We start from the raw sequence: 13,872 nt of genomic DNA, 5'->3' as shown, positions 1-13,872 counted from the left end.
ACATTAAAAATGACAGATAAGAGGGGAATACATAAAGATAATAAGAAAGAAATCACTTTGAAAAATATCTCAAGTATATTGTTCATTGTGAATAACAAATATTCAACAGCAATTTTTATTGAAGCTTTAGGAGATTGATCACAAAAATCATTTAATGGAAAATTACATAATATGAAGAAAAAGAGCAAAAATAAGTTAACAAAATTTGTTCTCTTCCTGCAGTCTTCTCGACATTCACTCCATCATGGTACTAACATTGAAGCAGTCATAGCTTCTGAGAAAGAAATCTGGAACAGAGAAAAGCTGGCTCTTCAGAAGTCTTTGAGACGGGCTGAAGCCGAGGTATGCAGACTGAAAGCTGAGCTAAGGAATGAAGCTTTGTCACAAGACTTGAACCCTAGTTCAGAAAATGCCACTTTAAAGGTAGGTCACTGTTGTTTTTGGTTTTTAATGTTCAGTGCCCTTGATCCTATTCCTTTTTTCTCCTTTGTGACTTTGCTTTAACGTAGTCCTCTCTTCTGAATCTCCACTTGTCCTTGTCTGCTCAGTCCTTCCTCTCAATATACAGACATGTTCAAGTCTCCCCAGTTTTCACAAACAAACAAAAAAGCCTTCCTTTGACTCTCTTAAGATATCCTCCTCTGTCAAACTCTCTTTAGTGATCAGAAGTCTACAAAGGGAAGTCTGTACATACTTGTTTGTATTTATCTCCTCCAAGATCAATAACAACTTTATCATTAAATCTAGCATCCCTTGTCTATTTTTACCATTATGGCTGCCTTTATGGGGTTTATTGGATGAAAAGAGCTTTTGTCATCTCAAAAGAGTGTAAAAACATGTGTGTTTTATTGTCATTACAATGATGGCTATCCTCTCTGGTGCCTTTCTTGGGTTCCTGTGACACTGCATTATTATCATTCTCTTCCTATCTCTCAGAATCTCAAAAGGCATCTGGCATAATTCAGAGCTGAATAAGAATCCTCTAAAAGCCTTTATATCCGAGAACTATTCTGATCAGTATTTTTTTGAACACCTTTAATGAGGGAACACCCACTACTTCCCAAGGGAGTCCATTCCACTTTTATATTGTTCTGATTTTTAGGAAGTTGTCCCTTAAATCAAGTCTAACTCTATTTTTATTAACTTCCATGCATTGCTTCTAATGCCAACCTCTGTGACCAAGCAGAACAAATCCAATCCCTTTTCATGACAGCTCTTCAGATATGTAAAGACATCTACTATGTCTGCCCTAAATCTTCTCTTTTTCAGGTTCAATATTCTCAGCTCCTTTAATTAATTTCATATTGATCTCAAAGTCTCTTCACCATTCTGGTCTCCCTACACTGGACACTTTCCAATTGATTTGAATCCATAACAAAATGTAGCATAAGAGAACACCGTACTCTGGATTTTGTGTGGCCAGGGCGGAGACCAGGGGCACTATTTTCTCCCTTGTCTTGGGAATATTATGGCTCTCTATATGTAGCCTAAAATTATATTTGTTTTTTTGGCAGCTGAATCACAAGGTTGACTCTGACTAGACTTTGAGGCAGCTAGAACTCTCAATGTGTTCTTCAGACCAACAACTTTTTAGCCATATCTTCTCCTGCTTGTACTAAATGCAGTTGTTTTTTGAATTCTCATGTAGGATTTTACATTTGTCTCTGTTAAATTCAATTATATTATGACTAGCCCAACATTTTAGTTTGGTGAGATATTTTTGGATCCTGTCCAGGGGAGAGGACTGTATAATTTTAGCTATCCCTCCTTTTTTTTGCCATCTGCAAATTTGATAAGTGTGTCATTTATCAATGACTTAATCCTAGTCATTGATAAAAATGTCATCAAGAATAGGACCAAACATAAATCTCCAAAATATTATACTAGAGACCTTCTAAATTAATGTCAAACCTGTTAATAAATACTTTGTTAATAAATATTTATTAAAGACCTATCTAGTCTTTTCAGCTAGTTTTCAGTCTAACTGTGCTAACTTTTATCTCTTCATCTCTTCTCTAAGAATAATGTGAAAGACTTTGTCCAGTGCTTTGCTAAAAATCTAGGTACAGTGTTCCCTCAGCTTTCCAATCTAGGAACTATGTCAAAAAAAGGAAGTTAGCTTAGTGGAGCATTCCCTGATCTGGATGGAGCCAGGCTGAATTTTTTGTGATCACAGATTCTTTTTCTATATGTCCACTAAGTATCCTTTCAATAATCGGTTCTAGAATTTTGCCAAGAATTACTATCAGCCTTAACTGGTCAGGAGTTTACAGAACCTATTCTTTTCCCCTTTGTGAAAATTGGTTCATTTGCTTTCTTCTAGTCATTCACTGAACCAATGAGTATTTGTTAAGGGTTTTCCATATATCAGGCACTATGCTAGTGTACCAGACAGATAGATAGAAATATACCTCTGCTGTGACTCCATTCTTTGTACATCCACAGCAATAGCTCAGGAATCACACCCATCGGGTACTTTACCGTGTTTCCCCAATAATAAGACCTATCCCGAAAATAAGCCCTCCCCTCACTGTGTAAGATTCCCCTAAAATAAGCCCTCCCCCGAAAATAAGCCCTATTGAGATTATTACTGTAGTGAAGGTGATCCCCTGCGCTACACGCTACATTACGGTACCCTCTGTATGCACCGTTCCTCCCCTCCCCCCAGGTGAAACGCACACTACGCTCCGAGCTACATCTAATCAGAGCTGCAGCAGTGAGTGTGTCATCCTGTTCTTCCCCAGTGATTTGCTTGCTGGCACCATTGAGAGCATTAAAATAAGCCCTCTGTTGTTTTTTCTGTCCAAAAAAATAATAAGACAGTGTCTTATTATCGGGGAAATACAGTAGTTACACTGTGTTCTAGTTTGTTCCAGGACTAGAGATTTGAACTCATCAAGAGGTTGAAAGGGTTCTCTTATTAGTATCTGTTCTTTTAGTAGCATCCTCACTTTACTTGGGTTTCAGCTCGCAAACAGCTGCTTTTGTTCTTTTTCTGTCCAGTCCAAAGCCTATTATTCTTGGCAGCAAAAACAAATGCACAATATGAGTTGAGCAGGGCTACCTTCTATTCCTTATCCATTATCATCATTCTTCTCCAAGTAGTTGTCCTATCCATTCTTTGAATATCCTCTTTTCTTTCATTATAGCTTAAAAAAAAAATCAAAGTTTTTCCTATAAGCTTTAACAATTCTGACACTGTAGGTAATAATTGTTGTGATACCAGTGGCTGCTGGAAGTCTAACTCAGACCTGTAGAATGGATCTCTTCATGTGAGCGGATGATGACAATACAAGGCGACCGAGAGGCCCTTGCTGTTCTCTGCCCTCTTCACTGAGAGGCAATTGCATTATCTGACCCCTCTCCTCATTCCCATTTCACAAGGAACATCTGTGTCAGCAAAGGCTGCCCTGCAACGCCCTGCAACTCCCTGCAACAGATGATTGACAGCTATGGAGGTTCTAGGAGAATTGACCTGCCCCTTCACCTAAACATGGTCCTTAACAAATAATGATTTGTTTTTGTTCTCCATTGAATACCTTAGCTTCCATTTTCTGTTTCTGCCTTTTTAAAAATTTATTTTGGTGAATAAATTCTTAGCAAAACACTTAATAATCTCTTTAGGAACTTTCCTTTTTCTTCCTTTTCAGAATTATTTCTCTTCATCTTAAGAATTTCATTCTTGGAAGTTTCTCATCCTTCCTGTGACTGATAATATATTAAGCTACCTGTCCTTTCTCAGAACCCTTTGAAATCTATTCTAACAGATTCTGAAATGTCTGGTTTTTTCTCTCCTTTGCCACAAATTCTAAGACAGAATTCTCCCTTCTCCCCAAAGGTTCCCATGGTTTTTACAATAAGAATCACTTCTTCCTGTTGAGAATCAGGGCCAGAATGGAACTTGTCTTTATTCCTTTACCGTTTGAAGGTTGAATTTGTCATTAAAGTAAAGAAATGAGTAGCTCTTCTGTTTTTGATGGAGAATTTTAGCAGATATCCAAATAATCGAAGTCTCCTGTCACTTTTTTCTTCTGCCTCTGGACCAACATGAGATCTGTCTTCAGACTCCTCATCTGTGTCTTCTTTCTGTCCAGGTGGTCTATAGCATAGTCCCATGACAATATCACTTTGGTTTTTGTTTCCCTATGCTTCCCCCATTCCTAGTGCCTGGATTTCCTCACCAAAAAATATCTTTTTATTCCATCCCTCATCCTCTCTTCTATCTTTATATTCTTTTTTAATAAGTTAGATATTATTCAGAGTCTTAGATTAGTCATGCATCCACTTTTCAGTAATAGCTTTGAAATCAAATTTGCATCTTTGCATCAGAATTTCTAGTTCATCTTTCTGATTTCCAGTAATTTGTGAATTAGTGATAGACATCTGAAGCCATAGATTCTACTACTGGCTTGTTTCTTGGATTTTATTTCCTGTGAATCACTGGCTTCTTATCTGCTCCTTTTCCTTCCCTGTGGTTCTTTTTGGTCTACCTTAATAAAAGTATCTGAATGATTTTCTCATTCCCCCTCTCCTTTTCAGTTTAAAGCCCTTTTGATTAGATTTGCATGATTCCTGGCAGATACATATATATATATTTTTTAATAACTTTATTGATAGAACTCATGCCAGGGTAATTTTTTTTTTTTTTTGGCGTTCTGGCATGTCTTTTTTTATTTATTTATTTATTTTAATTTTTTTTTAATAACTTTTTATTGATAGAACTCATGCCAGGGTAATTTTTTACAACATTATCCCTTGCATTCACTTCCGTTCCGATTTTTCCCCTCCCTCCCTCCACCCCCTCCCCCAGATGGCAAGCAGTCCTTTACATGTTGAATAGGTTACAGTATATCTTGGATACAATATATGTGTGCAGAACCAAACAGTTTTCTTGTTGCACAGGGAGAATTGGGTTCAGAAGGTATAAATAGTCCGGGAAGAAAAACAAAAATGCAAGCAGTTTATATTCATTTCCCAGAGTTCTTTCTCTGGGTGTAGCTGCTTCTGTCCATCTTTGATCAATTAAGGCTGTCTTTATCAAAGAGGTCCACTTCCATCAGAATACATCCTCAAACAGTATCGTTGTTGAGGTATATAATGATCTCCTGGTTCTGCTCATTTCACTCAGCATCAGTTCATGTAAGTCTCGCCAGTCCTCTCTGCATTCATCCTGCTGGTCATTCCTTATAGAACAATAATATTCCGTAACGTTCATATACCACAATTTACCCAACCATTCTCCAATTGATGGACATCCTTTCATTTTCCAGCTTCTAGCCACTACAAACAGGGCTGCCACAAACATTTTGGCACATACAGGTCCCTTTCCTTTCTTTAGTATCTCTTTGGGGTATAAGCCCAGTAGAAACACTGCTGGATCAAAGGGTATGCACAGTTTGATAACTTTTTGAGCATAGTTCCAAATTGCTCTCCAGAACGGCTGGATGTGTTCACAACTCCACCAACAATGTATCAGTGTCCCTGTTTTCCCACATCCCCTCCAACATTCCCCATTATCTTTCCCTGTCACTCTAGCCAATCTGACAGGTGTGTAGTGGTATCTCAGAGTTGTCTTTTTTTTTTTTTAATTTTTATTTAATGATTACTTTATATTGACAACATTATCCCTTGCACTCGTTTCTTTTCCGATTTTTTTTTCCTCCCTCCCTCCACCCCCTCCCCTAGATGGCAAGCAGTCCTTTATATGTTGGATATGTTGCAGTATATCCTAGATACAATATATGTTTGCAGAACCGAACAGTTCTCTTGTTGCATAGGGAGAATTGGTTTCAGAAGGTATAAATAACCCGGGAAGAAAAACAAAAATGCAGATAGTTCACATTCGTTTCCCAGTGTTCGTTCTTTGGGTGTAGCTGCTTTTGTCTGTCATTTATCAATTGAAACTTAGTTAGGTCTCTTTGTCAAAGAAATCCACTTCCATCAAAATATGTCCTCATACAATATTGTTGTCGAAGTGTATAATGATCTCCTGGTTCTGCTCGTTTCACTTAGCATCAGTTCATGTAAGTCTCGCCAGTCCTCTCTGTATTCATCCTGCTGGTCATTCCTTACAGAACAATAATATTCCATAACGTTCATATACCACAATTTACCCAACCATTCTCCAATTGATGGACATCCTTTCATTTTCCAGCTTCTAGCCACTACAAACAGGGCTGCCACAAATATTTTGGCACATCCCTTTCCCTTCTTGAGTATCTCTTTGGGGTATAAGCCCAGTAGAAACACTGCTGGATCAAAGGGTATGCACAGTTTGATAACTTTTTGAGCATAGTTCCAAATTGCTCTCCAGAATGGCTGGATGTGTTCACAATTCCACCAACAATGTATCAGTGTCCCTGTTTTCCCACATCCCCTCCAACATTCCCCATTATTTTTCCCTGTCATTCTAGCCAATCTGATAGGTGTGTAGTGGTATCTCAGAGTTGTCTTAATTTGCATTTCTCTGATTAATAATGACTTGGAGCATCTTTTCATATGTCTATAAATAGTTTTAATTTCTTCATCTGAGAATTGTCTGTTCATATCCTTTGACCATTTATCAATTGGAGAATGGTTTGATTTCTTATAAATTAGTCAATTCTCTATATATTTTGGAAATGAGGCCTTTATCAGAACCTTTGATTGTAAAAATGTTTTCCCAGTTTATTGTTTCCCTTCTAATCTTGTCTGCATTTGTTTTGTTTGTAAAAAACTTTTCAATTTGATATAATCAAAATTTTCTATGTTGTGGTCAATAGTGATCTCTAGTTCTTCTTTGGTCATAAATTCCTCCCTTTTCCACAGGTCTGCGAGGTAAACTATCCTATGTTCTTCCAATTTATTTATCATCTCATTCTTTATGCCTAGGTCATGAACCCATTTTGACCTTATCTTGGTATATGGTGTTAAGTGTGGGTCAATGCCTGGCAGTCCTTTTTATTTATATTTTTACCAGTCCTTTTTAAGGTACTCAACATAGCTATTCAACAACCCATCATTTCTGTATTTTGAGCAGTGGTCCCAGAATCCAGATTGTATTCTCAGAAATCTAATCAGCTGTTAAATTATCTTCCTTCTCTTTCTCTTTTACCAAAGCCCCATCCACTTTCTGTTTCTTTGGCCAGGACGATCCATTGGCCCTTTTTTCCTTCTCTCTGTACATTGTCTTCCTTATTCTACATCCTCTCCAGTCCACTCTTCATACTGTTGCCAGAATACTGATCTAATCATGGCCCTCACCTACTCAAAAACCAATAGTGATTCCCTCTTTTTTTTTTTTTAATATAACTTTTTATTGACAGAATCCATGCCAGGGTAATTTTTTTACAACATTATCCCTTGCACTCGTTTCTGTTCCAATTTTTCCCTTCCCTCTCTTCACCTCCTCCCCTAGATGGCAAGCAGTCCTATATGTGTAATATGTTGCAGTATATCTTAGATATAATATATGTTTGCAGAACCAAACAGTTCTCTTGTTGCACAGGGAGAATTGGGTTGTGATTCCCTCTTATTGACAAAGTGTACACTCCTAACTTGGTCTTCAGGACCCTCATCCATCTATCCAGCTTGCTTCCCTTTTGGTATTCTGTGTGATCTCCATCCCATGTTCTCCTCCTTCACTTGCAAAGTCCAGCCTTTCCTTCCAGTTTGGGACCAAACCTAGAGGAGCCTCTTCTGAGGATCTTGCACAGTAAAAGTGATTAAATCTCCTTAAATTTGTCATCTAATATTTACACTGTCTCATTCGAATCTTATGACAACCTCTTAAGTTAGTACTGTAGGTAGTACTCTCTCACTCTCTCCATTTTACAGCTCAGTTAACTCAGGCTTAGGGAAAGGGTAGTTATCACACTGCTTTCAAGGTCAGCCCTTTCTCTTCACCATTAGATTGTAAGCCACTTTTTCCAGTTGACTGGGGAGTTAACTTTACATGATTTATTAATGCTTCCTCCCCCTTTTCCTTCTTCAAATTTAGAGAATTTATGGTAAATATTTAAGAGCAGAAAGTTTCCGGAAAGCTCTCATCTATCAGAAGAACTACCTGCTGCTACTGCTAGGTGGATTCCAAGAATGTGAAGACGCTACTCTGGCCCTGATTGCACGAATGGGTGGGCAGCCATCCTGTACTGACCTGGCGGTCATCACAAACCAGTCCAAAGGCTTCACCAGGTTTCGGTCTGCTGTTAGAGTGTCGATTGCAATTTCAAGGTAAAGTACCTCAAAAGAAAAAAAAAACTGCATCAGCTCTCTGAAGTTGGGGGATTTAGTAGTCTCTCTTTGTCTTTGCTATCCATATTCATTCATCGTTGTAAAATTCGCCACCTCCTAATATTGAGAGATCATTTAATTCTTCCTGGGTTTTCTGCCTTTGTCTAGTTGTTGCCTCCCTTTGGTTCTTGTGGTTCTTCACAATCCAGTGTAGCTTGCCTTTTTTTCCAGAAACCTCCTTGTTAAATAACATTATGAACCAGACTTTTTTTGCCAGTCGATCCTGACCTTAGTTTTCAGAGCCTCCAGTAATCCAGCCATAGCTCCTCAGCTCTCCCTGTGATCTCCATCCCACATTCTCCTCCTGTCCCTACCTGTCACGCTCATGCTGTTACTAAGCCTGAGGTGGCCTGGGCACCTCCCTGTCCTGCGGCAGATCGCCCCTTCTCTGAAACCTGGCCTGCCCGCCCCGAGAGTACGAGACTTTGCTACGTCTCAGAGGCAGGGCTTGAAGCCAGGCTTCCGGACCCAGGACCCCCCCTCTGATGCTTTTCTGAAGAGCTCCGTGTAAAAGCCACCTGTGCCGAGAGCTGCCAGCCCCAGCCGTCCCCATCACTAACTCTAGCTCCCCATCAGCCCAGGCAAGGAACGGAGACTTGGGACTTGGGACTGAAAGGCTGAAGCCCTGGAGCCCCTGGAAGTTCACCTCCTCTTAGCTAAGAGCTTCCCCCATCAGGCAGGACTCTTTGTGAGTAACCCTGCAGCCTCTCCTTCCTCTCTCCCTGTTTGTGGACCAGTTGCTTCCCCTCTTGCAGGAGCTTTACTCCCTTTAAACTTGCTTTTGTTGCCATGTCCAGACCACTTCTAAGGCTTTGTCATTCCCCCTTTATTCAGAGCTGTAATAGAAAGAACATCAGAAGGAAATTGAGGTTACTCTGACTCAGGCCCAGCTGAGCCTTTGGCATCCTCAGCGTCCTGCTGTATAAGATGGGAGCTTTTTCTTTAAAATGACTGTTTTCTGTTTGCTCCAGCTTGATAGCCTAATAAGGGGGACAGGATCTTTCCTTAGCCTGGCCCTTTCATTTTTTAGTTGATGAAAATGAAATCCAGAGATCAAAGTGATTTGCCCCTGCACCGGTGCCCAAAGCGGGCTAGAGCCAGCCCTGGTAACTAATTCTCAAGCTTGTTTTTTCCAATAACATAAACACAAATTGCTTCAATTGTAGTATTTTATGCCTCTTATTTGTCTGTGTGTGTGTCCTGACTCATTCATTTCTAGACTCAGAGCAGGGGCAGGTCATGGCCCTCAGGCAGGTTAATGTGCAGCTTGGGGAATGACTCACTGCTACAGAAATAAGAGTGAGAATAGTTACCCTGAAAGGTAAATGAGCAGCGCCCTCGCCACCCACCCCTCAGCTTCAGCTTCTTCATGCCCAGTTACTGTCCTGGGTTCCTAAAGGAGGCCTGTGCCTCCCAGTGGGGATGGGTCACCTCTTTTCTTTGCCCTTTGGATTCCTTCTTTGTGTCGATTTTTTTTCTATGATTTTTATTTTCTTGCTTTGTTTCTTTTGGTGCTTCTTTTTCCTTTGCATTTCCTCCAACCTCTACTCCTATTTTCCTGTTTTTCTTCTCTTTCCCTGAGCTCCTTGTTCACTCTTATCTATTTTCCACCATTTTTCTGCTCAGGGAGAAGGGTTGACAAGTAATGGGAGGTTCAAGATGTTAGCTGGGGAGAAAAAGAGCCAACGATTGGGCCCTTCTTTTGTTCCTTTGTGAAGACTCCCTTAAGCCAGGGAACAATATGCAAATAAAGGCTATATTCCTGTATGATTATATGAAACTTATTTTGTATATGGTTTTATGTTGCTGTGTAGCAAGTTCACTTTTAAGCTCTTTTCTCCGCTTTTTGACTTTATAATGACATTTTATATTTAACTTTTTTCTAACTTTTTAGAATGAAGTTCCTAGTTCGCAGATGGCATCGGGTAACAGGCTCTTGTTCCATTAATATCAATAGAGATGGCTTTGGACAGAATCCAGGTAAAAACAAAACAAGCTTCCTTGCGGTTCTTTTAAATTACTCTGTTTTGTAAGACCCAAAAAAAAAAAAAAAAAAAAAAAAAGACATACAGATCTGATGTCTGTGACAGTTTTTGAAACTTGCCTCAGAGGGATCTCAGGGGCTCAAGGGATGCAACCAGGAGCCATGGCCAGCAGTCACAGAAAGACAGTCAGCCCAGTGTGCAGAAATGGGGATGGCCCTGCCCAGGAGGTCTCAGTCGGACTCAGGTCGTGCCCACTCCTTTGCCACTGGCGCCTCTTGGCAGCGTCCCTGGGTTGTACACTTTTGTGTAGGAGTCGCTTGTTGGCACCAGGCCATATTCTTGCTTAGTCATTGTGATGACCTGCACCTCAGTCCTTACACCCAGAAGGAAGCCTTGTAACCCAGAATCTGGAAATGCTGAATAAGGAGGAGTGAAAAGGGCAGCAGACTTTACAGGGACAGCCTCCCTTAGTGTAGGATGTGGATCAGATGGATCCATGAAGCTCTCAAAGTTGCAACCCTCTGGTCTCTTAAGTGAGCAACAAAGACAAGTTCTCAGTTGGGAGGATCGTGGAGGATCCCATAGAACTGTTAACAACGCATTTGAAGGTCAGATGCTTCTAACCTCCATTTGTAATTGAAAATAGAAGAGATTTTTCGATAGTAATTAAGTAGAGCATTAACTGTGGCAGCCTTATCTTAGAGAATTTTTTTAAAGCAATGGTATTTCTTTTCTATTCGAGGTACGTTTTGGGTCACTTTAGGCACAGAAAAGAGCGATCCATTGTATTCTTCTCCTGGTGGACTAGAGTTGTGTGGAGAACAAAGACATTCCTCTTACCGGTCAAGGTCCGATTTGGACTGCCCTCGGTCTCCTTTACACTTCCAGCACAGGTAATTCGATGATACAAAGCTGCCTCAATCACTAGGTTTATTCGTCCCGAACAGAAAAGGCTGGCATCAGGATTTGGCAAAAACAGTGCTTTTCAGACAAGAACATATATACCATTTTCTTTAAAATCCATAGTTCCCTATATTTCTCCCCACTTGTTTCCTTCTTTGTGCTGAATGACAAATTCAGTTCATGGTAATTTGTGGCTCTCAAAAGCCCCTTAGCTACCCCATCTGCCAGCTTCAGAAGCAGTGGTTTGTCTGAAGAACACGGCACATAAAACTCAGGAGACTTATTGCTATGGTTTTGCCTCTGGCAGCTTTTACTTCCCAAAAAATTAGTGAGCCAGCAGGTGCTCATGTATTACTTCCTCCATGCCCAACAAGTGCAGCGCTGTTTGTAGACTTGAGACTCAAATGATAGTTGTTTACTCATTAAAAACTTAGGGTCTACCACACTCAGGAAAACCCAGGGAAGCATGAACTTAAAATGTTCATGTTTTTAAAAATCAGCTTTTTAAATGAAAGTGTGCCGAGTGCCTCGTTTCTGTTATGCACCTTTGGGAAGGATGAGACGAGGAGCGGTGGCAGGACCCGTCTCTGGGCGTCTCTGATTACCCACCAGAGTATTTTTTACCGTCTACCATATTACTGTTTGTATATCATATCCCACAGGTACCAAGGCTCCACAGCCGACCTGAATCCTGGATCCCTTGCATGTTCTCAGCTTCAGAATTATGACCCCGACCGAGCACTGACAGATTATATCAGTCGGTTAGAAGCTCTGCAGAGGAGACTTGGAAACGTCCAGTCAGGTATACTCAGCTGACTATTCTGACAGCGAGCCGTGTCCATAATTTGCAGGTGTTTTTAACCAAAACCTAGCAAAGTCTAGTTAGGAGGATCCCGAGTTTAGCTTCAATAGAGAGTCCTGAGGTCCCAGAGTCCAATCCTCTCACTTAGAGACGAGGAAATGGAGGCAACAGGACGGTTGGGTGTTGGTCCAGGGCCAGTCATGGCTGAGGTGGGAAAGGAGCCCCCATCTCCTGCTGCGTGCTGCTTTAACTTAAAGAACTGAGTATCTTTTTGGCCATGGGACTCCAATCCATGAAGGATACCAACCCATCACTTCTACAGAGTATTAACTACAGGACCTGAACTTCACTTACGAAATACTGATAAGCCCCCAGGGCTTGAATGCAAGTGTACATCTAGCTTAGTGCAGGGCAGGGGTCTCCAAGGTGGGGGCTCCTTTCCCACACAGCCACAGCCACCTTCTCTCCCGTGCTTCTGAACGCGCAGCAGTGTCCTGCCCATAGCGTGCCCGCCCTGGCCTTCAGCAAGTCCTCCCGCTTCAGGGGTGGGCCCATGAGAACTTGGTCCTTCTCCCCTCTAGATGAAGCAGAGAGTCCCACAGAGGGAGAAGTTAGTCTGTCTCCCACTTCTCTGTCTATTCCATCTCTGCCCCCTTGCCTTTGCCTCCCCTCTGGCCCATCAGCGGCCACAGCAGAGGCCGGTCATGTCATCCCTGCTTATTCCCCAGCCCTCTCCGTGTGCAGAGGGCCTCACTCAGCATCCTCCTGTTAGGTAGGGGCAGGAAGATGGCCCTGTGCCCTCAGTGGCATGTCAGGATCACTATGTCTGGGCTTCTTCAGCTTTTTCCACTCATGATCCCTTTTCACCCAAGAAAATTTTACATGACCCCGGGCTATAAAGCCAAACATTTTCTGATAATCAGTTTTATGACCTCTCACATTGAGCTACACAACCCCATGTGGAGTTGGGACCCACAGTTTGAGAAGCTTGGTCCCAGAGCATCACTTGAGGTTAGGTGATAGGTGTTTGTGCCTCAGTTTCCTCATCTGTAACAAGAGGTAAATCACTCTTGCTTCCCAGGGTTGTTGCAAGGAGATATTTGTAGAAAACTTTGCAACCATATGTAAAGCTCTTCTTCCATTTTCATTTAAAGTAACAGCATCTGGTCCTCTCAGGTTTCACCAAAAAACTTGTTCTATTACCTCAGTGACCCTATGAGTGACCCAGAAGCGGGGAGGGGGAAAGAGTCTGAGGTTCTTCGTTTTGAACTTCAGCTTCCAGTAATATTATTGGACCTTTTTTCTTCCTCAGGTTCAACTTCATACACCCAGTTCCATGCTGGCATGAGAAGATAATCCCTTGGACGGCATCATCAGTTGTAGTGACTTTAAATAATTGCCTTTTGTAAATCGATACATCTTTTGTGCTTTTGTATTGTGTATATTTAATGGGACCAACATGAACACAGCTCTATGATTGTATACGATTCCCTTGCCAACACATCTCAGCAAACTGGAATTTATGTATATAAGCATTGTGTGTTCATGCACAACAATCACTAAATTACATGTATATTTGTGGAATGCTAATTTAAATGATTAACTTATGAAAGACTTGTGTATTTATCAAAGGGATGAAACTTGCATATTATCACTGATGAATGTGTAGCTTGAAGTGTCCTGTGATTTTATTGCAGGACTACTGAAGTTACATGATTCTCTCCTAATATATTTGCTACTGGCAGCACAGACAGAAAATATCACTCGTAGAGACCTATTTTTGTAATGGTAGACGTTTTGAATTTTATGGGGGTATTTTGTCAAAGTACTGAAATAAAAAACAAACAAACCTTCATTTTAATCACTGGTGTATTTTTTAAGCTATTTAAATTGTTGAAAGATACCTTCATT

The 13,872-nt window shown here is 40.9% G+C and overlaps 1 protein-coding gene across 3 annotated transcripts in view; it reads left to right on the top strand.

Moving 5' to 3' along the window:
- Positions 1-13,822, top strand: part of AKAP9 (A-kinase anchoring protein 9) — a 174,388-nt gene extending 160,566 nt beyond the window's left edge. For all 3 annotated transcript variants that reach the window (XM_052001534.1, XM_052001533.1, XM_052001535.1), the window contains 6 exons: positions 223-423; positions 7,979-8,211; positions 10,166-10,251; positions 10,999-11,149; positions 11,822-11,961; positions 13,274-13,822. In XM_052001534.1, the coding sequence (XP_051857494.1) occupies positions 223-423; positions 7,979-8,211; positions 10,166-10,251; positions 10,999-11,149; positions 11,822-11,961; positions 13,274-13,317 (855 nt within the window). In that variant the 3' untranslated portion in view covers positions 13,318-13,822. The remainder of the gene's footprint in view (positions 1-222; positions 424-7,978; positions 8,212-10,165; positions 10,252-10,998; positions 11,150-11,821; positions 11,962-13,273) is intronic.
- The last annotated feature ends 50 nt before the right edge of the window (positions 13,823-13,872 follow it).

The sequence above is a fragment of the Antechinus flavipes genome, chromosome 5, assembly GCF_016432865.1.
Source record: "Antechinus flavipes isolate AdamAnt ecotype Samford, QLD, Australia chromosome 5, AdamAnt_v2, whole genome shotgun sequence".
In the NCBI taxonomy this organism is placed as follows: domain Eukaryota; kingdom Metazoa; phylum Chordata; class Mammalia; order Dasyuromorphia; family Dasyuridae; genus Antechinus; species Antechinus flavipes.
This window is presented reverse-complemented; position numbering and strand designations above follow the sequence as displayed.